This window comes from Heloderma suspectum, chromosome 2 (genome assembly GCF_057233095.1).
Source record: "Heloderma suspectum isolate Gila_16-S chromosome 2, 16-S_ref, whole genome shotgun sequence".
Taxonomy (NCBI): domain Eukaryota; kingdom Metazoa; phylum Chordata; class Lepidosauria; order Squamata; family Helodermatidae; genus Heloderma; species Heloderma suspectum.
In genome coordinates this window covers 385,238,868-385,261,768 of record NC_139459.1, presented here as the reverse complement: position 1 = coordinate 385,261,768, position 22,901 = coordinate 385,238,868, and the positions used below count along the sequence as shown (strand labels likewise).

At 46.9% G+C, this 22,901-nt stretch overlaps 1 protein-coding gene across 1 annotated transcript; it reads right to left on the bottom strand.

Moving 5' to 3' along the window:
* Positions 1-16,443: 16,443 nt before the first annotated feature.
* Positions 16,444-17,397, bottom strand: LOC146356407 (vomeronasal type-2 receptor 26-like). Its single transcript, XM_084830097.1, has one exon. It carries the CDS (start codon positions 17,395-17,397, stop codon positions 16,444-16,446), a length of 954 nt encoding a protein of 317 aa, XP_084686223.1.
* Between the last annotated feature and the right edge of the window lie 5,504 nt (positions 17,398-22,901).

Genomic DNA, 22,901 nt, shown 5'->3' with positions numbered 1-22,901 from the left:
GGTCCTTTCACATGACGTCATCCACCTCCAGGGCATCTCCCGTGCTAAATGACCTTTATCCCATTTTTAAAAGATCAGAGATAAAGATCTATCAAATTACAGCACGTTGAGTTTCCTTGGGAAAAGATGACATCATGCAATAAGAGGGACTAGACCACAGCACCATCTAGTGGCTGTATAATGAAGCATATAGAACACACAGATAAGGGGGGAAAGGGGGAAGGGAAGCATGTGTAAAGGGAGCCTGTCATGATCCTGCATAGAAAACAGAAGCAGAAAGCCCCAGGATTTTAGCTTGGTGTAGAAAGTCACTTTCTCTCAGGTTTATTCTGTGCTTTGCACCCTGTATCCTTCAATATTTGTGTTACAATAACAAAACAACAACAACAACAACAAGTAAATTCCAGGAGCCCTCTTGGATGGAGGAGGCTAATTTCTTTGCAGCCATATAACTCTTAGCATTTATATTGTGCCTTATGGTATTGAAAACACATAGTCTCTGCAAAGACTCTACAAAGCTATTAGCCTCATGTCATCTGTATTTATATTTTCACATTCATTGTTTGCTCAATAGTGTAGCATTCTGGGTAGCTAAAACCTGAGACAGTGCCACTCCCAGCAACCCTGGAATGTAGTCCACTGTTCTTATCTGAAATTGCAAATTCCTGCACTGAGCAGGGGGTTGGACTAGATAGTCTTATAGGCCCCTTCCAACCCTACTATTCTATGATTCTAAGTGAAGTCATAAGAGCTCTCCTTCCACTGCCCTCTAATAAATACACACAGCAGCTGAAGCATATCACTTCCAGAAACTAAAATCACATCTACTCCCAATTTTTAATTGTTGGAAATTATTACATATTCATATTCTAAGATACATATGTAACATTTCCTTAAGATCGGCCTCTGTACCAGAGGCAATTTAATGCCTCTGTACCAATGTAATGGCAATTTTTGAAAAGTGATCCAAGGGGAATCCAGGAAATGACAGGCCTGTTAGTTTAATATCTGTTCCAGATAAATTGATGGAAAGTGTTGTTAAAGTTAAAAAAAATCATGCATTTAGGGTGTGTATTGGAAATTGTGTTTTGCAACTTGTTCCTAAATGCTCCACAATTCAGAGTGAGCAGTGAGCTCGCCAAGTTTGCTGTCACCACCTAATTATTTAGGGTGGTTAAAATAAAATTTAAAAAAGTATTGCTACAGCCAGCTGTTTTACTGAATTCCTAAACAACTATTAAAAATTCAGTTAAAGGGATTTCCAGTTCAGTATTGATCGGGGCAACATTATCTGTACGTTCACAGACCTCTTGAACTCCCACCCTTAGCCTTTTTTATCCTTGGGTTGTTCTGTAATGGAATAATAAAAAAGGCTCTTGTGGAGGTTTGAGGCCTACAGAGACAAGGAAAAGAAAAAAAGGCCAGGCCCAGAGGCCTGGGGTTTTTGTTGGGAGGGAGTATCCCTGAGAGGAGTAGTTTCATTTCCCCGGTTAAGTTTCAGCCTCATTTCCCCAGTTACATTTCATTTCTTCAGGTTTGAAGCAGTACTTTTGGTTTTGAGGGAGGATATTTGGTTTTGGGTATAAAAAGAGTCAGAAAGCCCAGAGCAGAGTTGGGGAGACCAGAGCCTGAAGAAGGAGCAGGAAGAAGCAGCCTGGAGAAGTCTAACTACAGCTAGGGTAAGAGAACTTGCATTTGCAACTTTTATTTTCTCTTAATGCCTTTTATTTAATCACTCAGCTCTATTGTGTAAATACCTTTAGGTGTAATTTGCTTGCTTTAATTTACCAGTAAACTGTTGTGATTAAACCTTGTGTCTAGAGTGCCAATCTCCCCATGTCTACAGTCTAAACTCCATGTTATTGGAAACAGGAAGGTAAAAGAAGGAAAGTAGGACTCTTAAGGAGGCAAGAGATCCCTAAGGAGTTGCTCAGGGGGTCCAGGTCAAAAGGGGAATCCTGAAAGCTTGAAATATCAATTAAAAAAATATGGGGATAAATAGCTGGCTATAGGATTAATATTATTACATCAGTGTGTTAACTTTTTATGTTACAGAACAGGAAATAATAATACTGGAAAGTAAGAGAAAATTTTAACTTAACAATGTCAGCAAAATATTTGGGAATGAGTTTTCCACCAGAAATGAACACTTAGAAGTACTAAATTATGATGTATTGGAAACTAAAATAAAGGATGAACTGGATAGATGGGAACATCTTAAGCTATCTTTTTCATGAAGAATAGCTGCAAAAAAACAAAAAAAACAACCCACAACATTTTCCAAAAGCCCTTCTACTCCATATTTTTTAGATGAAGTGGCTCCCAGGCAGTTCCCCTGAAGTATGCCCCGTCCCTCCACATCAGATCCTGGGTTTGGCTCTGTGATGTGGCTCTGACTTGCTAGTGGGGTGGCCAAGGGGTGCCCCCCTCCCAATTCCCTCTTTTTCCTCATCTGCAGTAGGGCTGCTTTCACAATGAGTAGCCTCTTTTTCCCATTCATAATAGCAGTAGCCCTGTTTCATTCACAGCAGCGGAGTAGCCAGTTTATATGTAGTGCACAATAAAGACGTCACAGAGCGGAAGGAGAAAGGGCAGGTGGCTACAATTTTGCAGTGGTGATACACCTGCAATGTCACAGTAGTGCAATACACCTACAACTAAGGAATACACAGAGGGGAAGGAGAAAGGGCAACCAGTAATCCAGCAATTTGCTTTTTCTCTTCACAGATAGCAGCTGCTGATTCATTCATGTCTCCCTTTCAGAACAGTCCCCTGTGTGTGTGATTTTCCTGTGTGTTTGTGGGGGGAGGAGGAAGAGGCTAAGTTTGGGTCAGGGAAACAGAGCCAGCAGCAGCAGCAATTTCCCTCCATGCAGGACCTAGGTGCCTCCTGTCTCCCCACCTGTCAGTCCATCCCCAGGCTTCAGTATTGCTGGTTTTCAGTCAGTGGAAGCAAGGAGGAGAGGCGTAGGATAAACTATCTGACATTACTCATCTCTTCCATTAAACTTCCCTGAGCAGTGCAGCATGGAGAGGGGCGTGAGCACACCTCTCTCACTGGCTGAGCAGCATCCATGGGGTTCTACTAGTGGGACTCCACCAATTCAACTGCAAAGTAAGGTTGGTTAAAGTGCAGTTTGACCTGTGAAAAGCAGGTTTTGAGGTAGCGTTTATTCTGCATTCAACATGAAAGTGCCTCACATTCGTTGCCATGTAGATCTGGCCCAGATTGTATTCCAAGATGGGAGAAGATACTTGGAAAAAGAACATTAGATCAAATGTGAACATCTATTTGGAATAACTTCAATAGCTGTACACCTCTATGTCTTTCATAGAAAATTCAATCAAGCTTCTGACCCAGTGGTGCAGGACTCCTCTATGGTTATCTAAGATCTATGGACATTGCAAGGATATTTGTTGGAGGTGTTGAAAGGGAAGAACAGACTTTATACATCGTTGGTGGACTTATTCTGAGGCAAGCAATTCTGGAATGAAATTATTTTTTATGTTAGTAATATTCTGCTATATATTATACCTTTTGATCCTAGTATTTGTTTATTAACTCATCTGAAAGATGGAGTACCAAAGAACAAAGAAAACTGACTATTTTACATGATCTTCGCAGCAGGTCTTCTTTATGCCAAATATTGGAAAAGAAAGGAAATACCTAGACTAAAAGAGTGTACATTAAAATGTGGGATTTGGCTACCCTAAGCAAAATTACACAGGTTCTTTGGGCTAAGCGAGGAAAATATGGGATAAATCCATTTGAACAGGGATGGGAGCCATTTAGGAAGTTTTGGAATGATAAGCAAAGTGTGACACATTTCCAGCACCTAAAACAGCGTAATATCTTGGTGTTCGAGTGCTTGTAAACTGATCTCCTTTATTGTAAGTTTAAAGGCTATTTAGAGCAATGACAAATCTTGATAAAATAGTTAAGAGCAAAGACATCACACTGACAACAAAGGTCTGCATAGTTAAAGCAATGATATTCCCTGTAGTAACCTCTGGCTGCGAGAGCTGGACCATAAGGAAGGCTGAGCGAAGGAAGATATATGCTTTTCAACTGTGGTGCTGGAGGAAAATTCTGAGAGTGCCTTGGACTGCAAGAAGATCAAACCAGTCCATACTCCAGGAAATAAAGCCAGACTTCTCACTTGAGGGACTGATATGAAAGGCATAACTGAAGTACTTTGGCCACATCATGAGAAGACAGGACACCCTGGAGAAGATGCTGATGCTAGGGAAAGCGGAAGGCAAAAGGAAGAGGGGCCAACCAAGGGCAAGATGGATGGATGATATTCTAGAGGTGATGGACTTGACCTTGGGGGAGCTGGGGGTGGCAACGGCTGACCGGAAGCTCTGGTGTGGGCTGGTCCATGAAGTCACAAAGAGTTGGAAGCGACTGATCAAACAACATGTCTAGATGTTTTATTGATGTAAGTTAGTTTATGGTCTTAATGCTTTTTAATGTTTGTAATAGAATCATAGAATCATCATAGAATCATAGAATAGTAGGGTTGGAAGGGGCCTACAAGACCATTGAGTCCAGCCCCCTGCTCAATGCAGGAATCCAAATCAGAGCATCCCTGACAGATGGCTGTCCAGCCTTGTCTTGAATGCCTCCAGTGTGGGAGAGCCCACCATGTCCCTAGGTAAATAGCTTTTAGGGTGTCCAGTGACTAAAATATATTAATGCCTTAGTATTTGCAGTGTTTTGTAACATAATCTGTTACACACACACACACACACACACACACACACACACAATGTGTTTCTGAACCTGATTTAAAGTGCTGGTTTTGACCTTTAAAGCCTTAAATGGTTTGGGACCAAGTTACTTGAAGGACCGCCTTCACCTATATCAGCCTGTCGACACCTTAAGATCAGAAAGAGAGGCCTTTCTCCTTTGTCCACCCATGAGAGAAGTTAGGTGGGTGATCTAACTCTACAGTTAGGCCCCACACCTTTGGAAAAAGTTGACATTGGAGGTCCACCATGCTCTGTCATCACAGGCTTTTAAGAAGGCCTTGAGAACATATTATTTTACCATGTCCTTCTCTTGATACAACTGTTGTTGCTGCTGTTATTGCTGTTGTTGTTGTAGGTGGTTTTATTGCTGGCTTTTATTGTTGATTTTATTGCCACTTTATTGTGCTTATGGTTTTTTATTGCTTTTAATATTGTAACTGTTATGTATTATGTTATGGTAGCTGCCTTGGGAGAGCTTCTGCCCTGAAAGGAGGCCAAGAAATGTTATAGATAAATACATGAATAAATATGCATATACATTTTTACAAAATTGATTGCCGATACTTCCAAAATGATCCCTTCAGCCTGGGGGAATGGGCATCAAAATGGAAATTCAATTCAAGGAAAGAAAGTATAAAGTTCTGCACATTGTGGCAAAACTCCTTATCTTCAAATATGTACTGATGAGATCCAAACTTACAGTTGATATCTCAAAGCAAATGTTGATCTAGTTTGTCACTGCTGTGAAAAAGGAAAATTCCATGTTGGAGATCACTAGGAAAGGAATCACAGCAGTTTATGCTTGTAAGGGAACTTGGAGGTCATCTAGCTCACCCTCTTGCTCAGTGCAAGATCTGCAGTGTAGGACATATGAACAGCATCCCCGACAGGTGGCCATCCAGCCTCTGCTTAAATAAATTCAGGGAGAGAGAACCCACCACTTCCTGAGGCGGCCAGTTCCACTTCTGAATAGCTTGTTCCATGAAGAAGTTTCTCCTAATGTAGACTTCCCAACCTGGTGTTCTCCAGATGTTCTGGACTTCCACCATCCCCAGCCAGCATAGATAATGATCAGGAATGTAGGGAGTTATAGTCCAAAATATCTGGAGGGCACCAAGTTGGGGAAGTTTCTCCTCTTGTTCTTAAATCTGCTTCCCTGATATTTCTATCCATTGGTTCTAACTGTGCCCAAATGGAGGAGTACCAGATTTTTTAAAAAATGAATCAGCTTTGCTGTGCTTTGGTCCATGCAGGGCTCCACGAGCAAGTGCTCTGCACCAATAAAAATCACTTCACAGAACATACTTCCTGGTGGGGGTGGGGGTTGGAGTGAACATCATCTGAACAGCAGGGGCTACTCAACCAATACAAGAGGGGCTTTCCTCGTCTCTCCCTTCCCTTTTTCCTTTCCCCAGAAAATCCAGATGCACCTGCATTTCAGGAGCAAGCCTCATTGAGCACAATGGGAGTCACTTCCAAGTGCACAGATATGCTTGTGCTGGGAAAATGGGGGACGGGGACACAGGGATGGGAAACCAGTCCCCTTTCTATGCACAGCATCTCCATGAGGAAAGTGTGGAGTAGTTACTTCCTAAGGCAATAAACCAAGGCACGGAGAATCACAGGTTTGGTAAAGCACTTTATAGGCAGGCCTCAGGGAATCAGTGCTTTAAAATCTGTATTTCAATTCAGGGGCTCTCCATAAACTCTGATGTGTGCAAGCCTCATTGAGCACAATGGGAGTTACTTCTGAGTAAACACTAATTGGCTTGTGTGGGGAATCACAGGGACTGGAAACACCCCTTGACCAGGGTCACAGTGAAAGGCACACCTCTGGGCAGGGCTAGCATGCCTGACTTGGAGCACACCCAGGAAGAACCTGGCTTAAGGAAAACAGACTTTAAGCACACTTTCCTGGGATAAGCTCCTGGGTGGCTGCTGGATGGCCACAATGTCATGTACCCCTAACAGTTCAGAGGAGGGCAACGAAAATGATAAGGGGACTGGAAACAAAGCCCTGTGAGGAGAGACTGAAAGAACTGGGCATGTTTAGCCTTGAGAAGGGAAGACTGAGGGGAGATAGAATAGCCTTCTCGATCCTCCCAGAGTGCAGCACATGAAACAAAGTACTCAAGTTACAGGAAGCCAGATTCTGGCTGAACATCAGGAAAAATGTCCAGACTGTTAGAGCAATACGACAATGGAACCAGTTACCTAGGAAGGTAGTGGGCTCTCTACACTGGAGGCGTTCATGACGAGGCTGGACAGCCATCTGTCAGGGATGCTCTGACTTGGATTCCTGCATTGAGCAGGGGGTTGGACTCAATGGTCTTATAGGCCCCTTCCAACCCTACTATTCTATGATTCTATGACCCTCAACACAAAGCCAGCTCAGAGTAAATCATTGGTGGAGATAGACCCCAGGTCTGTTCCATTGCATGAGAGCCCTACAGAGATGTGAAGATTCTTTCATGTCTCCCCTTCATCTTCTCTTCTTCAGGCTGAATATCCCAGCTCTTTCAACTGTTCCTCAGAGGACTGAGTTCCCAGACTAGCATTTGCAACCTTAATAGGACGTTATGGGGCTGGTGAATAGAGGGGGGGGGGGATACATGCTCTGACCCCTTAGCCACAGCCTGTGTCTATTCACATGTTTTAGAATGACAATGGATGTTTCTTCTACATATTAACAATATGTTACATATTATATTAACAAGCAGGCAGAAAGACACCTTGTCCTGCAACATACCCTAGATCGACTTGTCCTATAATACATTTCTATATTTTGAAAAATGAACCAGAAGATTGTCCACTCCCTTCATACTGATGGATCCCCAAAGGCAAAATCAGAGAGCAATTTACCAGGTAGCAGATATTGGAGACAGTAACAGGTAATTAGGGATGATTGGAGCTCATGAAATTAGTAGCGAGTGGAGCAGCAGTAGCTCCAGCCCAGACAGCATGACTTACCGGTAAATCCTGGTAGAGGGGGGCTTGTTGAAAGTGCGTGGTAGAAATCTAGCATACGTGGCAGAGATGACCCCACTAATGAGGAGGTCTCCTGGCCTGTAATGATTCGATGGGCCTTCTGTCTCCCTCTCCAGTGTCAAGGGGCATTTGGCCTTCAGCATCCCACAGGTCACCTGGGGCAGCAGCAGCAGCAGCAAGAGGAGAATCATTCTGGATACACCTGGTATAGCCTCCATTCTTGTGACTGCTCCTCTCGAGTAAACTGAAGAATAATGAGAAAAAGCCTCCTTGCAAGATCAATGCGATGGAGGCTTTCCTAATGTGGATGGAACCCAACCAGCCAACGCTTCACATCTGAAGAGCAAGTGAGTCTCACACCAACACAGGCCTCCTCACCTGCCCTAAACCCCCTCCCCGGCTCTCTGCGGTGCAGGAGGAATTTATGCACCAGTTCCTTTGTGCCTGGATGCAAGACGTCAGCCCATGTTGCTCTTGAATCTGATGTTTATGTCAGTGGACTCCAAGGGGAGATTTGGGAAAATCCCTTGAGGTTTGACAGAAAGAAGAACAAATCACTGTGATGTTGACAATTACATGTGGAAGAAGTCGCATCCCCTCTGCAGCTCTCCATTCAGCTGGGGAAAGACATGTTTGTGAGAACTTATCAGTGTGTCTCCACGCTCTTATCATGGGCTGGTGGGGGTGGGGGCTGGACAGGTGAGCTTGGCCTGACCTTTAACTGTCAAACACCTTCATAGGTGTTCACTTCTCAGAGTGACCCTCCTAGCCTGGCACCCTCTCACCATGCCCAAATTCAGCACCCAGCAGGAGCAGCCCCAGACACAGGTGGGGATGCCCAAGGAAGCCCCTTCCCTCATCGTGTTGCCATTTCAGCTCCTTCAAAGGGTTGCAGTATGGCAGCTCTCAATGTCAGGGTGGAGACTGAGCCCATAGATTCCCAGAGCAGTTCTGATTCTGAGGAAGAGCAACAACCCGTGGGAGAGGAGCTCACTCGTCTCTCACAGGCACAGCGGTAGGGGTGTCAGAGAATTTCTTGCCGAAACTTCGGGGGGCCGAGTGCCAACATATTTGGCCCCCCAAAGTAGTTTCGGGGAGAAATTCTCCACACCCCCCCGCACCCCGCACCCCCCCCGGGATGGGACTTACCTTTCCCGAATGTCGCTCCCAGTGGCAGGTCGCAGTAGCGGTTCAGCAGGGCTTCGACAGGGGCGGGGGCAGCAGCCGGTCTTTCGACCAGCTGCCACCGCCGCCATTCCAAGAAAAGGAAAAAAAAAACGCCCCCGTGACAATTAATGTAGCCTATCATGGCTAGATTTGCAAAGTCAGCTGTGATAGGCTACGTAAATCGTCACGTAGCCTATCACGGGTGACTTAAAAAAAAAAAAGCGCGTATGACTAATGGTGGCCCCCATAGGGAGCCGCCATTCGCGTCCCTTATTTGGTCGCTGTAGTCTACGTAAAGATTACGTAGACTACGGCGAAAATAAGGGCAACGCTGGCATTCGGCCTCCCCGAGATCCGTGGCGTAACTTTTGTTCATCCCTACATAAACACCATTTTTGAGAAGAAGAAAACCACCCCCAAAATTGTGAGCTGGCCTGACTCAATACAGATCGAGTCCGGCCAGCTTTCAGGTAAGTGAGCCAGCATCCTGGGGGCTGAGCTGCTGAAAGCTCAGCGAACTTGACCCCCTGGATGGATTCCTCCAACATCCCTCCTCAAAGTCAGCATAAGGGAAGCTCAGTTAGAATCTATACAACAGTTTAGGGAGGGTAGCACCAACTCCAAGAGGTCACCAGCAAGGTTAAAGGGTGGAGTCAAGGAAGCTATTGGAGAAAAGAGGGCTTCCTTCAGAAAATGGAAGTCTTGCCCAAATGACGAGAACAAAAAGGAAATGCACAGACCTGCAGAAAGGAAATGCAAACAGACAATAAGAGATGCAAAAATGAATTTGAGGAGCAAATTGCTAATAACATCAAAGCCAGCAATAAAGAATCCTTGAAATATATCAGAAGTAGGAAACCAGCTAGGGTGGCAGTTGGACCATTGGGTGACAATGGAGTTAAAGGAGTACTGGAGGAGGATAAGGAGATTGCAGAGAAGCTAACTAACTCATCTGTCTTCACTGAAGATTTAGGACAGATACCTGTTCCTGAACTGATGTTTTCAGGAGGGGAGTCTGAGGAAATGAGTCAAATAGTGGAGAAAAATGATCACGTTCTTGACCTTACTGAGAAATTGAAAACAAAGAAATCATTGGACCAGATGGTATCCATCCTAGAGTTCTTAAAGAACTGGGATGTGCATTTGCTGATCTTCTAACAAAAATATGCATCATGTTCCTACGATCAGCCTCTGTACCAGGGGACTGTAGAATGGCCAATGTAACAACAATGTTTAAATTGCATTAAGGCTAATCTACCAGCCTTACAGCTGCAAATGGTGCCCACCACACCATCTGCGTCTGGAGACTCACTTACTGTACCCCAGTGATACGGCATAGCAATGGCAGCGGGCTGTATTGCCAGCAACATGGAGCCGGTGGCCAGCTCCGCAGGATTGCCACAGAACAGAGCTGGCCAGGATGGATTCCGGGGGGAGGGATGGATCGACTCCCCCCTGTGGACCCCCCCACTGGAACAGCAGGTAAGGGATCCATACCTCCCTATCTATGATTCTATGCCCCATCTTCTGCCTGGCAGCTCTACTGAGACATTTGAAGACTCTTTCATGTCTCCCCTTCCTCTCTTCTGTAGGCTAAGGATCCCCAGCTCTTTCAAATGTTCCTCAGGGGACCTGGTTTCCAGACTAGCATTTGCCACCTTAATAGGCAGTAATGTGGGGGAGGGGATAGAGAGGGGGAATTGTGCCCTGTTAGCCACAGCTTGTATCTGACCACATGTTTAAAAGTTAAAAAAAATGTTTCTTCTGCACATTATCAAGAAGGGACAAAGACCACCTTGTCCTACAACATACTTCACAGTTCAAAAGGCTGGTTGCTAGGGATGTATGAAAGTCACTTACCTTTTCGAAGTGTGACATTTGTGGTGGGGGGGAGGCACTCCGTCTCTCCCCCCGAAATTCTCTCCGGCTGGCTCCGCTCTGCAGAGATTCCGCAGAGCCGCCGGCCGGGGCCGCCTGCAGCCAGACATCTGGCCGCTGGGCAGCCTGCAGGGACGCAAATGGCGGCTGCTGTAGCTGCCGCCATTTACTTCCCTGTATTTTGCCATGATAGGCTATGTAAATATTTACATAGACTATCACGGCAAAAAAACCAACAATAACAGCGGACGCGAATGGCGGCGGTTACGGTGGCCACCATTTGCATTCCTTTTTTCTTTTTTTCCGTGATAGGTTACATAAATATTTACATAGCCTGTTACGCAAAAAAAAAAAAAGGAACGCAAATGGCAGCCACTACACCATTTGCGTTCTTTTTTGTTGTTGCCATAATAGCCTACGTAAATATTTACGTAGGCTATCACGGCAAAAACAAAGGGAACGCAAATGGTGGCCACCGTAGCTGCCGCCATTTGCGTTCCCTTTTTTTTGCCATGATAGGCTACGTAAATACTTACGCAGCCTATCATGGCTTCCACAGGGACGCAAATGGCATCCCTGCATTAGCCATGATAGGCTACATAAGTATTTATGTAGCCTATCATGGCTATATGGAAGAAGCGAATGGCGGTCGCAGATGCAGCCGCCATTCTCAATGCAGCGCGGATGGCAGCAGGTAGGTGCTCCGTTCTGGGCCCATTTTGCAGGGTGGGTGGGGTGGGGGGCTTTGTTCCACCACGGATTTCGGGGGGCCTAATGCACTGGCATTTGGCCTCACTGAGATCCATGGCAGAATTCTCTGACATCCCTATTGGTTACAGTTTCAGCTTCTGGGATGGTGGCCGTGCTCTGGTCAAATGGTCCTAATTGACCTTGATTGAATTGTCCTGTAAGATGTTCCTACACTTTTAAGAATGAACGAGCAGGCTGAGCACTGAATTCTCCCTTCATGTTGATGGATCCCCAAAGGCAAAAAAATGACAGCAATTGATAATGTGGACAGTAACTCATAATTGGGATGACTTACCGGATAATTCTGGTAGGCTCTCCATGGTACAGGAGGCATTTATGTACCAGTTCCTTTGCACCTGGATGCAAGATGTCACCCAATGTTGCTCTTGAATCTGCTGCTTATGTCAGTGGACTCAAAGGTGAACTTTGGGGAACTACCCTCAGGTTTGGAAGAAGAAGAGGAAATCACTATGATTTTGATAATTATATGTGGAAGAAGTGGCATCAGCTCTGCAACTTCCTGAACTCTCCATTCACTGGGAGTAAAAACTCCACACTTGCCATGGGCCAGGTGAGACAGGTGAGCACCTGTATTGGGGGACAGGTGAGCCTGGCCTGACCATTACCCATGAAAAACCTTCATATGAACTTCATAATCAACATAGTCCTTTCGGAAACAGGTTTCCCCCATGTGCCCCTCTCCTCCTCTCAGAGGGACCCTCCCAGGCAGGTGTCCAAGCTCGGCACCAAGCAGGAGCAGCAGCCCCAGACAAAGGTGGGGGGTACCCAGGGAAGCCCAACTGTCAAGTTATCACATCCCTCTCTCCCTTCTGGCTCTTCCTTCCTGCAATCAAGAGAAACTTCTATCCTGGGGGTGGGGGGCAGACATGCTCAGAGTCTAAGCCAAAGCTGGCATTTCCAGAGCATGTAAAAGACTCATTGTTCTCCATGCCCCTTCTTTCCTGGGGAGATGACTGGTCAGTTGCAGTGGGGGTCTGGGGGAGATGATGATTTCCCATTGTAGAGATTGGTGGGGAACATCTCCATGCAGGAAAATGGGCCTAAGTCAAATGTCAGGGAGGTGGCGATGGCTCAGTGCCTTGTTTGCATCAGGCTCTGGTACCCTCTACCCAATTTATTGAGACAAAGGAGCTCAGGTAGCAGCAGATGATGGGAATGTCCCTGCTGTGCCTCAGACCCATCCTCGAGAGCCACAGTTGCCCCCCCTTCCTCCACTGTTGTTGAGTTTCTGCTTACCTTAGCAGCGATGGGCTGGAGCCTAATGGCAGAGCACCTGTTTTGCACGCAAAAGGCTGCAGGTTCTATCCATGACATCTCCAGGGCTTGCAAGGAACCCTGGGTTTGGCAGGGCTTGGAAAAGACCTTTGTCTGAATCCCTGGAGAGGTCCTGCCATTCAGAGCAGACAAGCCTAGTCTACAAGCACCTAACAGTCTGACTCCTTCCAACAGAGTTGTTGATATCTGCATCTAGGGATGTAAGAACCCTCTAATATTGCGCTTATTTAGCTTTCCCAGCTACAAACTGCACATATTTAAATATGTGCACTTTTTCAACTTCCTGTTTTACGTAGCAATTAAAGACAGGAAAATGGTGGGTGCTCACCAAACGGGATCGCGGTGAGTCCTGGAGAGCGTGAGCAGGCACAAACGGGAGGCGAGCAAGGACAGCATCTCGGCGGGCTCAGTCTGGGGGTTGCGGGCAGGGGGAGCCTGATGAATTCCTGGACCCAGTAGGGCACCCGCGACATCCCTATCTGCAACCCCCCTGAAAGTTGAAAGGATCTTGGCTGACAGGGCTGGGACAGGCCCCACTCTGCTTTGGCCCTTGGAGAGGAAATGGATGGGCAGATAGCTAGGGATGGCGGAGAATTTCTCCCCGAAACTTCGGGGGGCCGAGCGCCAACATGTTCGGCCCCCCGAACAAGTTTCAGGGAGAAATCCTCCGAACCCCCCCCCCGCACCCCCCCCCGGGACAGGACTTACCTTCACCGAATGTCCCTCCCGGTGGCGGGTCTGGCCGGCGGTTCGGCGGGTGTTCGAGCGGGGCGGGAGCGGCAGCCGGTCTTTTGACCGGCTGCCGCCGCCGCCATTCCAATCAAAGAAAAAAAAAACGCCCCCTGATAGGCTATGTGACGATTAACGTAGCCTATCACGGCTAGATTTGCAAAGTCAGCCGTGATAGGCTACGTCAATCGTCACGTAGCCTATCACGGGTGACTTAAAAAAAAAAAAAGCACGTACGGATAATGGCGGCCCCCATAGGGAGCCGCCATTCCCGTTCCTTATTTGGTCGCTGTAGTCTACGTAAATGTTTACATAGACTACGGTGACTAAATAAGGAACGTGAATGGCGGCTCCCTATGGGGGCCGCCATTAGCGTACGCGCTTTTTTTTTTTTTAAGTCACCCGTGATAGGCTACGTGACGATTGACGTAGCCTATCACGGCTGACTTTGCAGATCTAGCCGTGATAGGCTACGTGAATCGTCACGTAGCCTATCAGGGGGCGTTTCTTTTCTTTTTTTAAACTTTCGCGTTCGCGGCCGGGCGAGGCGGGAAGCCTCCCCTCCGGCCTGAATTTCGGCCGGGGCAAGGCGGGAAGCCTCCCCCCCCGGCCTGAACTTCGCGGGGGGAGCAGCGAAGCGCCTCCCCCCCACCGCGAACGTCCTTCGACGACAGGTAAGGGACTTTCGTCCACCCCTACAGATAGCCTGGTTGGCCAACCATAAGGCTTTCTAAATCCATAGCCAGAAAAAGAGAGAGAGAATTCCATTCCTGCAAGATAATTGAGGAAAGGATTGTGTTAAACTGCTCATTATTAGGATGTTCTGGGGAGAAAGCAGAAAGTTTGAAGCTTTGTCTTTGTATCTTCAGTTTTATTAAACAAATATGGGGGCTCAGTAAAATAACGGCTTCATTGGACTCCACAAGCATTCAAAATACAATATTTTGGCTTTGTAGTTATACTAAACTCTTCCTTCGGATGCATTTTTTAAAATGGGGAAATGGGAAAATGTTTTTTTTGTTAGTGAGGGCATGATGTCAATGTCTTGGTCTGTGTGTTTCTTGACTGCTGGGTCCTGTGCACAATGCAAACAATTATTTGTCTGGATGATCTCAGAGGAGGGAAAACAATCCAAGTGTGCTTTTTCAAGGCTTTTATTCTTAATTATTCATATAATCAGAGATCTACAAAACATTCCTCAATGATCTGCAGCATAACACAATGATGTTATGGTGGTTGAACTTGTTCTTGTTATTTCCTGTTTGAACTATTAAGTAATGCAGCATCTCTGTTTTATCAGGAACAGAATTCAACAACAGATTTTTTTTTCCTGCCTGCCTGCATGCCTGCATGCCTTTCCCCCTTCCTTTGTTTCATTTATATCTCACCTTGGAGGATAAACTACTGCCAGGGCAGCTTACAAGTAAGATAAAAATGCTAGGGCTGTGCAGGGACACCTTGACCCACTCTGAAGGCTCTTCTGAATCATCCCTGACCCACATTGAGCTGATCTGGAGGCAAGCTAACCTACTTTGGCCTCTGGATCTGAAGTGCAATCCAGACAGCTGAAATGCCCTCCCCACACAGCCTCACAAGCCCGACACCCAGCCCCTGCCCAGACACTCAAGCCCTCTGCTCCTCCTTACCTGGACCCATAAAGAATTTCCCATTTATGCCTCTAAAAATGTGTAGATGGCCCCTTTATGGCTGCAGTCTATGCAACATTTACTTTCCAGAAGAAGAAGTATCACCATGGCAACTCCTTCCAATAACGCGGTGGCTGTTGGCGCACCCCATGGGTCTAGATAAGGAGCAGGGTTTGCAAACTGCAGGGCAGGTGGCAGCCCAGATCAGGCCAAAGCAGCCCAAAGTGCTTCCGGAGTGTTCCAACCAACTTTGGGATGCTTCGGGATGCTCCCATCCAACTCAGAACGGCACCGGTTTGTCCCGAATTGCTCCGGTCTGCTTTGGGATTCAGGCCAAAGCGGTGCAGAGCCCTAAAAAATAATTAATACAAACCACTAAAAAAGAATACTGAAAAGAACAACTAATAATGATCCATTCCTGAGGGCAGTAAATGGTAACAGGCCCTGTAAGAGATGGGAGGAACAGTCCAGCTGAAGCAGGGTCCTGAGGGGATCTTTGCCCACCTTCCTCTCTGTCTCCAAATGAAGAAATATGTTTGAGTAATGCATTTGATGGTCACACCAACAGTGATAGAAGTAGATTTGGGCAGGGTATGGTGGCCCCGAGGAAAATGGCTGGTCCCTCAGGTGTTCAAGTAGTTCAGCAACTCATTTTGCACAAATTGCTCAGCCTCTGGAGCCAGGCCAGGGTTAGCAGAGAGACCCTGTTTGCTCCCTTTGTCACCTCATCCCTGCTGGTTTGGAGACTGGAGTAATCCACTCTGGCCCTCTGCAGTGGTGGTGATGCTACTGTAACACAGGGGATAGAAGGCCACCTGTTCCCTCCCCTTGCTAGGCTCTGAGATGGCAAAAAGAGGAAGGTTCTTGGGCCCTGCAATTTGGGTCTCTCTTTCAAGATCAGATCTGGAGCCCTCCAGAACCTCCTAATCCATAGTTTTCTTTAAAAAGCAAACCATGGGCCTCAACTGTGCATCTTCCTCTCCTCAACTAACAAATGTGCAGGCATCTTTCCATTCTTCACTGCTAGAGCGATGTGACCCCAAAAGTAAAAAGTTACATTTTTTTAAGAGCTCCCTCTCCGTGCAAGGAAGGCTGCCCAGTATTTCTGGATCTACCTGGATCCCACTGGAAAGCAACAGGCCATGGATACATTCCAGACTTGTCCCCACCAGAAGCTATGGTTCTTATCCAATCCTGGTCAGACCAAAATGCTAACGCATCTCTAGTACTAAAGATCACATGCCATGCCTGGTTTTCATCATGAGATGCTCCTTTGTATTCAGGTCAGGTCTCAGTAAAATAATGTAGCACTTGGGAATGAAGATGCAGCCCAGTAAGCCAGCACTGGAGGCCAAGATAGAGAAGACCTGCAAGGCAACCATGTATTTGCCCTTTGTGCTCAGATAGGAGGGCACAAATGAAACCCAAACACTGCAAAAGACCAGCATGCTGAAGGTGATCAGTTTGGCTTCATTGAAGGCTGCAGGCAGCTTCCTGGCTAGGAAAGCCACCATGAAACAGATGGCAGCCAGGAAGCCCATGTAGCCAAGCGCAGTATAGAACATCATCACAGATCCTTCGTTGCATTGCAGGATGATCTGTCCAGGCTGAGAGTGCATGTCAGAGTCAGGGAAGGGTGGAGAGATGCCCAGCCAGATGGTGCAGATGACAACTTGGAGACCAGAACAAGAACTGACAATGGAGTTTGCCAGACTCTTCCCCAGCCATCTCTTCACCCTGTTCCCTGGCTTTGTGGCCAGGAAGGCCAGCACCACAGTGATCGTTTTGGCCAACACAGAAGAGACAGCAACAGAAAAGATGATGCTGAAGGCCGTTTGTCGGAGAAGGCAGGTCTCTTTCTTTGGCCAACCAATGAAGAGGAAGGAGGACAAGAAGGAAAGCAGGAGGGAGATAAGGATAATGTAGGAGAGGTCACGGTTATTAGATTTGACTACTGGAGTTTTGAGGAATTTAATGAAGACTACTAAAATGAAACCTGTTGTTAGGAATAAGAATAGGACAAAGGAAGTCAGAATGATCCCCAATGTTTCATTATAGGACAGAAAAGTTATATCCTTGGGGACACATTGATTGTGGTCCTTGTTTGGATGCTGATCTTCTGGACATTTGGTGCAATGGTCTGCATCTGAAAAGAAGAAAATCACTTCAGCATGATGAATATCAGGCATCCATACAGAACTGCTGGTGTTCTGTTACATTCTGAGCAAAGATGGGGAAGTGGGAGAAGTCGGGAAACAAGAATTCTTAGCAGGGGAGGGAGAGACATCTATGTTCCCTGGTAGAGGACCTACTTTGTGTTCAGGTCATACAGTCTGTGGCCTCACAGCAGAATCTCAGGCGGTGTGGCCAGGAAATCCTTGTTAGACATTACGGGGCTTCTGCAAGTCAGATAACACAAAACTGGACTTGATGAATTGATTTGGTATAAAGACAGCTTCCTATTCTGTTCAAACATGGAGTAGCAACTTTGTATAGCTAAACAATGTTTCAGGGTACTATCTATGTGGTTATCCTGTTTTTATCTAAGTCGTAACAAGTGGTCCAAGGCAGTAAGTCCTGTCTCTGAATAAGGATTTGAATTTGGGTCTCTCCTCTCCTCTCCAAGCCCAATACGCCACCTACATCATCAGTCTGGCTACTTCCAAGAGCGGTCCACTAAGTTTTAAACCCTGAGTAGCAATCTTTCATAAAGTCTACTGATCTTAATGTTTCATGGAAAAATTTTCTGAAGGGATTCAAAGGAGTAGAAGAGTGAATCGACTATGGACAGGAGAGTGGTCTGATTAACAGAGAGTTGGGGGTTGCTGTGAGGCAGAGGTTTTCAAATGTTGCATCTTGAACTTCTCTCAGTGAAGAAAGACATTTTCACCTGTCACTAGAATGGCCTCACAGTTGATGAGCCTTCCTGGGGAGGGCATACCATTACTGCAGTCCCTCAATGAAGGACACCCTCTATCTGGTCACCAGTCATCTCATTTCAGATGGCAGGGGGATCCAGAAGAGAGCCTCTGATTATTAATGTGGTGTTGAGGGAAAAAAACAAACTCAAATATTTGCCCTATTTCCCAAGGAAACTCCCCTTCCTCTGAGGTCACCTACCTTCCTGAGTGGAGATTGTCCCTTCTGCACATGGAATGCAAGCATAGCAACAAGGTGGCTTTCCTTCCTGGACCTCCTTGGTATATCCAGGGTGACAGCTCTCGGTGCACCTGGAATGAGGCACAGTCTAGTGATAAAGAGAAAGAGCAGAAAGGAAGAAGTGTTATGAGCACTTGTGTCTATGGAAAGTAAGACTTTGGAATGGACCTGATGAGATCTATACCCCTAGTGGCCCCAAGTGATCCCAGGATGCTCTTTAGGCAGTTTCATTTGTGTGTTTCAAGATTTTATCCCAGTTTTTCTACATAAGTAGACTGAACACAGAGTGCAAAACTGAAAGGTAACAGGTATGGCTGTGCAGGGACCCCTCAATCCCACTCGGAAGCCGCTTTGCGGCTTCTGAGGCAGGCCCAATTCAACTTGGGCAGATTTGGGGGGACCCCGACCCACCTCATCCCCGAACCCAAAGCAGGGTTTGGATGGTGAACCCTGATTTGGGTCCCCCCTGATGCCCCTGTGTAACCCCACAGCTCCATGCCTGGGCTGCCTCTTCCACCGCAGCCACCGCCTTCTCCATCACCACCATGCCACCGCCACCTTCTCCACCACTTTCTCTGTCACTGCCACCACTGCTGCCTTCTCCGCTTCCCACCTCCACCGCCATCTCCTGAGGCCCAAACGTGCGGTGACTCGTCTTCTTTCAGGGAGTAACCATTTTTAAAATGGCAACCTCCTGGAAGTTCCAGGAAGTTGTCATTTTAAAAATGGCGACTCCCTGCAAGAAGAGTCGCCACGCATCCCGGCCACAGGAGATGGTGGTGGAGGGCAGTGGCAGACAAGGCAGCAGCAACAGCGAAGGCAGCAGCAGCGGTGGTGGCATGGCAGCGGTGACAGAGAAGGTGGCGGCGGTGCAGCGAAGGTGAAGGTGGAGTAGGCAGCAAGGTGGAGGAGGTGGCGAGGAGAAGTTGGCTCAGGTAAGGACGTGGAGGTGCCGAAGGGGCTGGGCTGGGGGAGCTGGGCCAGGGCCCCCAAGCTCCAAAGCCCACCGATTGCTTTGGAGAGCCCCCGATCCACTCTGGGTCGTTTTGTGCCCCTTCTGCTTCACCTCGGAAGGGGCACAAAGTGACCTGAAGCAGCCCGCTTCGACTCAGGCCTCAGGCCTTGGGTTGAAGCGGTGCATAGCCCTTGTAACAGGTACAATAGCAATATAAACTAAGGGTGCAATCCTATCATGATAGTTGGCCACCTCTGAAATCAGAGACAGACTATCCAATGCAGGGCCACTGGAGCACAGAGGATCCTCTCCTGCATGCTCTGGATGCCCTGCATTTGTGGCTGGACAGTCACTTTTGGCTGTTTCACTGGGGGATTCTGGGGAGGCTGGATGATGCACAGAAAACATCACAACAATGCTTCCATGGTCTCCTCCCCTCCCTGACTCCGGGAACGCTCCTTATTTGCCTGCTCCACACTGTGGTTACAAGCATGGAGACAGGGAAGAACTGTGCCAGGGATGAGGCGGGGGGGGGGTAGGGGGAGGGAGTGCGGTTCCCAGAAATTAAAAAAAAAAAATCCTATGACTGTCTAGACACCATCCAGCAGCCCAAGCAGGGAACCCCCAATCCATCTCGGAAGCCTCTTGGCTGCTTCTCAGGTGGGCCCAATTCTCTTCAGGCTGATTCAGGGCACCCTGACCCAACTTGGCCCCAAACCTGAAGTGGGACTCAGATGGCTGAATCCAGCTTCGGAACCCCCTGACACCCCGGTGCAAACCCCCATCTCCTTACCTGGGCCTCCTCCTCCTCCTCCTCTGTCACCAGTGCCTCCTCCTCCTGCTCTTGAAGTGGCAATGGTGACGGGGCCGGTGGCAATGGAGGTGGACTTGGGCTTCAGGCCACGGGCGGAAGTGGGGCAAACCCCTCTTAGACAACTCATATGGATTAACCTCATATTATTAGAGCTTAACAGTTGCCACAAGCCCAAAATATGACACTAAGCATTCCCCCTACCTGATTAAAATACCTGGGCCACACAATGGTTTCTGGGTTAATGGTGAGCTTTCTTTCTGTGGATGCTTGTCTCTTCATACTCCCGATTTTCACTCTACCTCGAGTCGAATTGGGAAACAGCACCCAATTCATGAATTCAAAGTCAGCTTCCAGCTCCCCATTCTCATCCAGATGCAGTCCACTCACAGAAGCATTAGAAAACTGGACATCTCTTAAAAATGTGTGAAGCTAGAATGACAGAAAAACCAGGCAGCATTTAAAAAAACATGAAAACATACTCAATATCTTTTCTAGGGATGTACAGATTTTCAAACTCTGTTCCACTGGAATTTTAGGGATGTCAGAGAATTCCGCCACGGATCTCGGTAAGGCCGAATGCCAGTGCATTCGGCCCCCTGAACTCCGTGGAGAAACGGCCTGCCCCCCCGCCCCCCCACGGATCCCCCTCCGGACGAGACTCACCTGGGGCGGATCTTCCGGGTGGCGGCGGCTCCGGCGGCGGCTTCGGTGGCGGCTTCAGTGGTGGTGGCAGCAGCCGGTCTTCTGACCAGCTGCCGCCGCCGCCGCCATTTCCAGGCTTGTGTGTAAAAAAAAAAAAAAAGACGTGATAGGTAACGTAAAGGTTTACGTAGCCTATCATGGCTAGGTTTAAAAAAAAAGAAAAAAATGATGAGATAGGCTATGCAAATCTTTACATAGCCTATCATGGTTGGGTGGGTTTAAAAAACAACAACTGTGTACGCAAAAGGCAGTGGCTACGGCCGCCGCCATTTGTGTTCCTTCTTTTTACCATCTTAATCTACGTAAATATTTATGTAGACTATGATGGCGAAAATAAAGGGGAATGTAAATAGCGTAGCAGGCACTATTTGCATCCCCTTTTGATTTGCCGTTTTAGCCTACATAAAGATTTATGTAGGCTAAAACGGTGAATGAAAAAGGGATGCAAATAGTGCCTGCTACACTATTTGCATTCCCCTTTATTTTTGCCGTCATAGTCTACGTAAATATTTACGTAGATTAAGACGGCCAAAAAGAAGGAACGCAAACTCATTTTGGTTTTTTGGTTGGTTGGTTTTTTTTGTTTTTTGTTTTGTTTTTTACCCAGAGCCCTCCGCAGCTGGAAATCTGGCTGCGGACGGCTCTGGCCTGGCCGGGCCTGGCCGGCTGCTCCGCAGAGCTGCTGCGGAGCACAGCCAGCCATTTGAGGATTCCGGGGGGAGGGACAGAATGACTCCCCCCCACCATCAACATAAGCCGTGAACACGTAAGTCACTTTCGTACATCCCTATGGAATTTCACAGATTCTAAGGCCTCATTCATCTTGAACCTACCTGGATACTGCAATCAATATATGAGGCCTTCCTCAGAATGCCTCCTCTGAGGGAGGCTTAGAAGGTGGCAATAAGGGAGGCTCTTCTCACTGGTAGCACCCTGATTATGGAATACTCTCCCCACAGAAGTCCACCTGGTACCAACACTGTCATCTTTTTGGTGCCAGGGTTAAGACTGCCCTCTACTCCCAGACATTTTTTGACATACTATGGCACATTTATCTTAGTTTCTTTTATCAGCTGTAGTATCTTACTGTATCTGTTTTGGAGGATTAAATTGAAAAAAAAAATGCATACATTGTATGTTAAAGATTTTATATTGCATTTTTATTGTCATCTATTTGTGGTTTGTAATTTTGGGGAACCACCCAGAAGGCTCTATTGGGTAGTATAGAAATACAAACATATGTGCATACATGCATACATTTGTAAAGAAATAGCAAATATATATCCAGTTGCGGTTTTAAAAAAAATGATGGAGAGATGATGCCTCATTCCTTGAGTGGGGAAGTCGAGAGCCTTCAAACATTCCACCCCACCCTTACCCCCCAGCTTGCTTTTATTAGCCATGAAGAGAGGGGTGAGAGAGCACGTGGTCGGGTGCCTCACTGCAACTGCCTTGCCGGCCTCATCAAGCACAATATTGGATCTCACAACAGGAAGACACATCAAACACCCCAATTGAATCTCCTACAAGAACAAGTTTACTGCAAAGACAATGATATTATCCTCAGCTTTCTTCAAAAAAAGAAAAAGAAAAAAGATAACCACTCTTTCCTGATGGGTCCAGGAGACCCTTTTGGGAGACTGCATTAATAATCTCTGGACCACTCAGAATAACTCCCTGGGGAGACGAGAATGCAAAGGAGGGATCAAAATCAGGTCTGTTTGTTGCTGGCATTGCCACACAGTACGCATGATTACACGCTTTAAAAGATGCTCAGTCATTTTCATCCTGAATCTTTTGCCAGTTGCGGTGGTCAGTGAAAGCTGGTGGCTCTTATTTCAATTGAGCAGTAAATCTGCACTGGGTTTCAGTCAGAACTCCACAGCAGCTATCCAAGGTGCTGAAACTATTTCGGGGACTAGGGTTCAGAACTTTGGATAGCTCCTTTAGAGGTTGGACTTGTGACTGAAACCCAGAGTGGATTCTCAGATAAATAAAGATTCTCAGAGCGGATTCTCAGACTGAAATAGGAGCCACCAGCCTCCACTGGTGGTGGTGTTGCA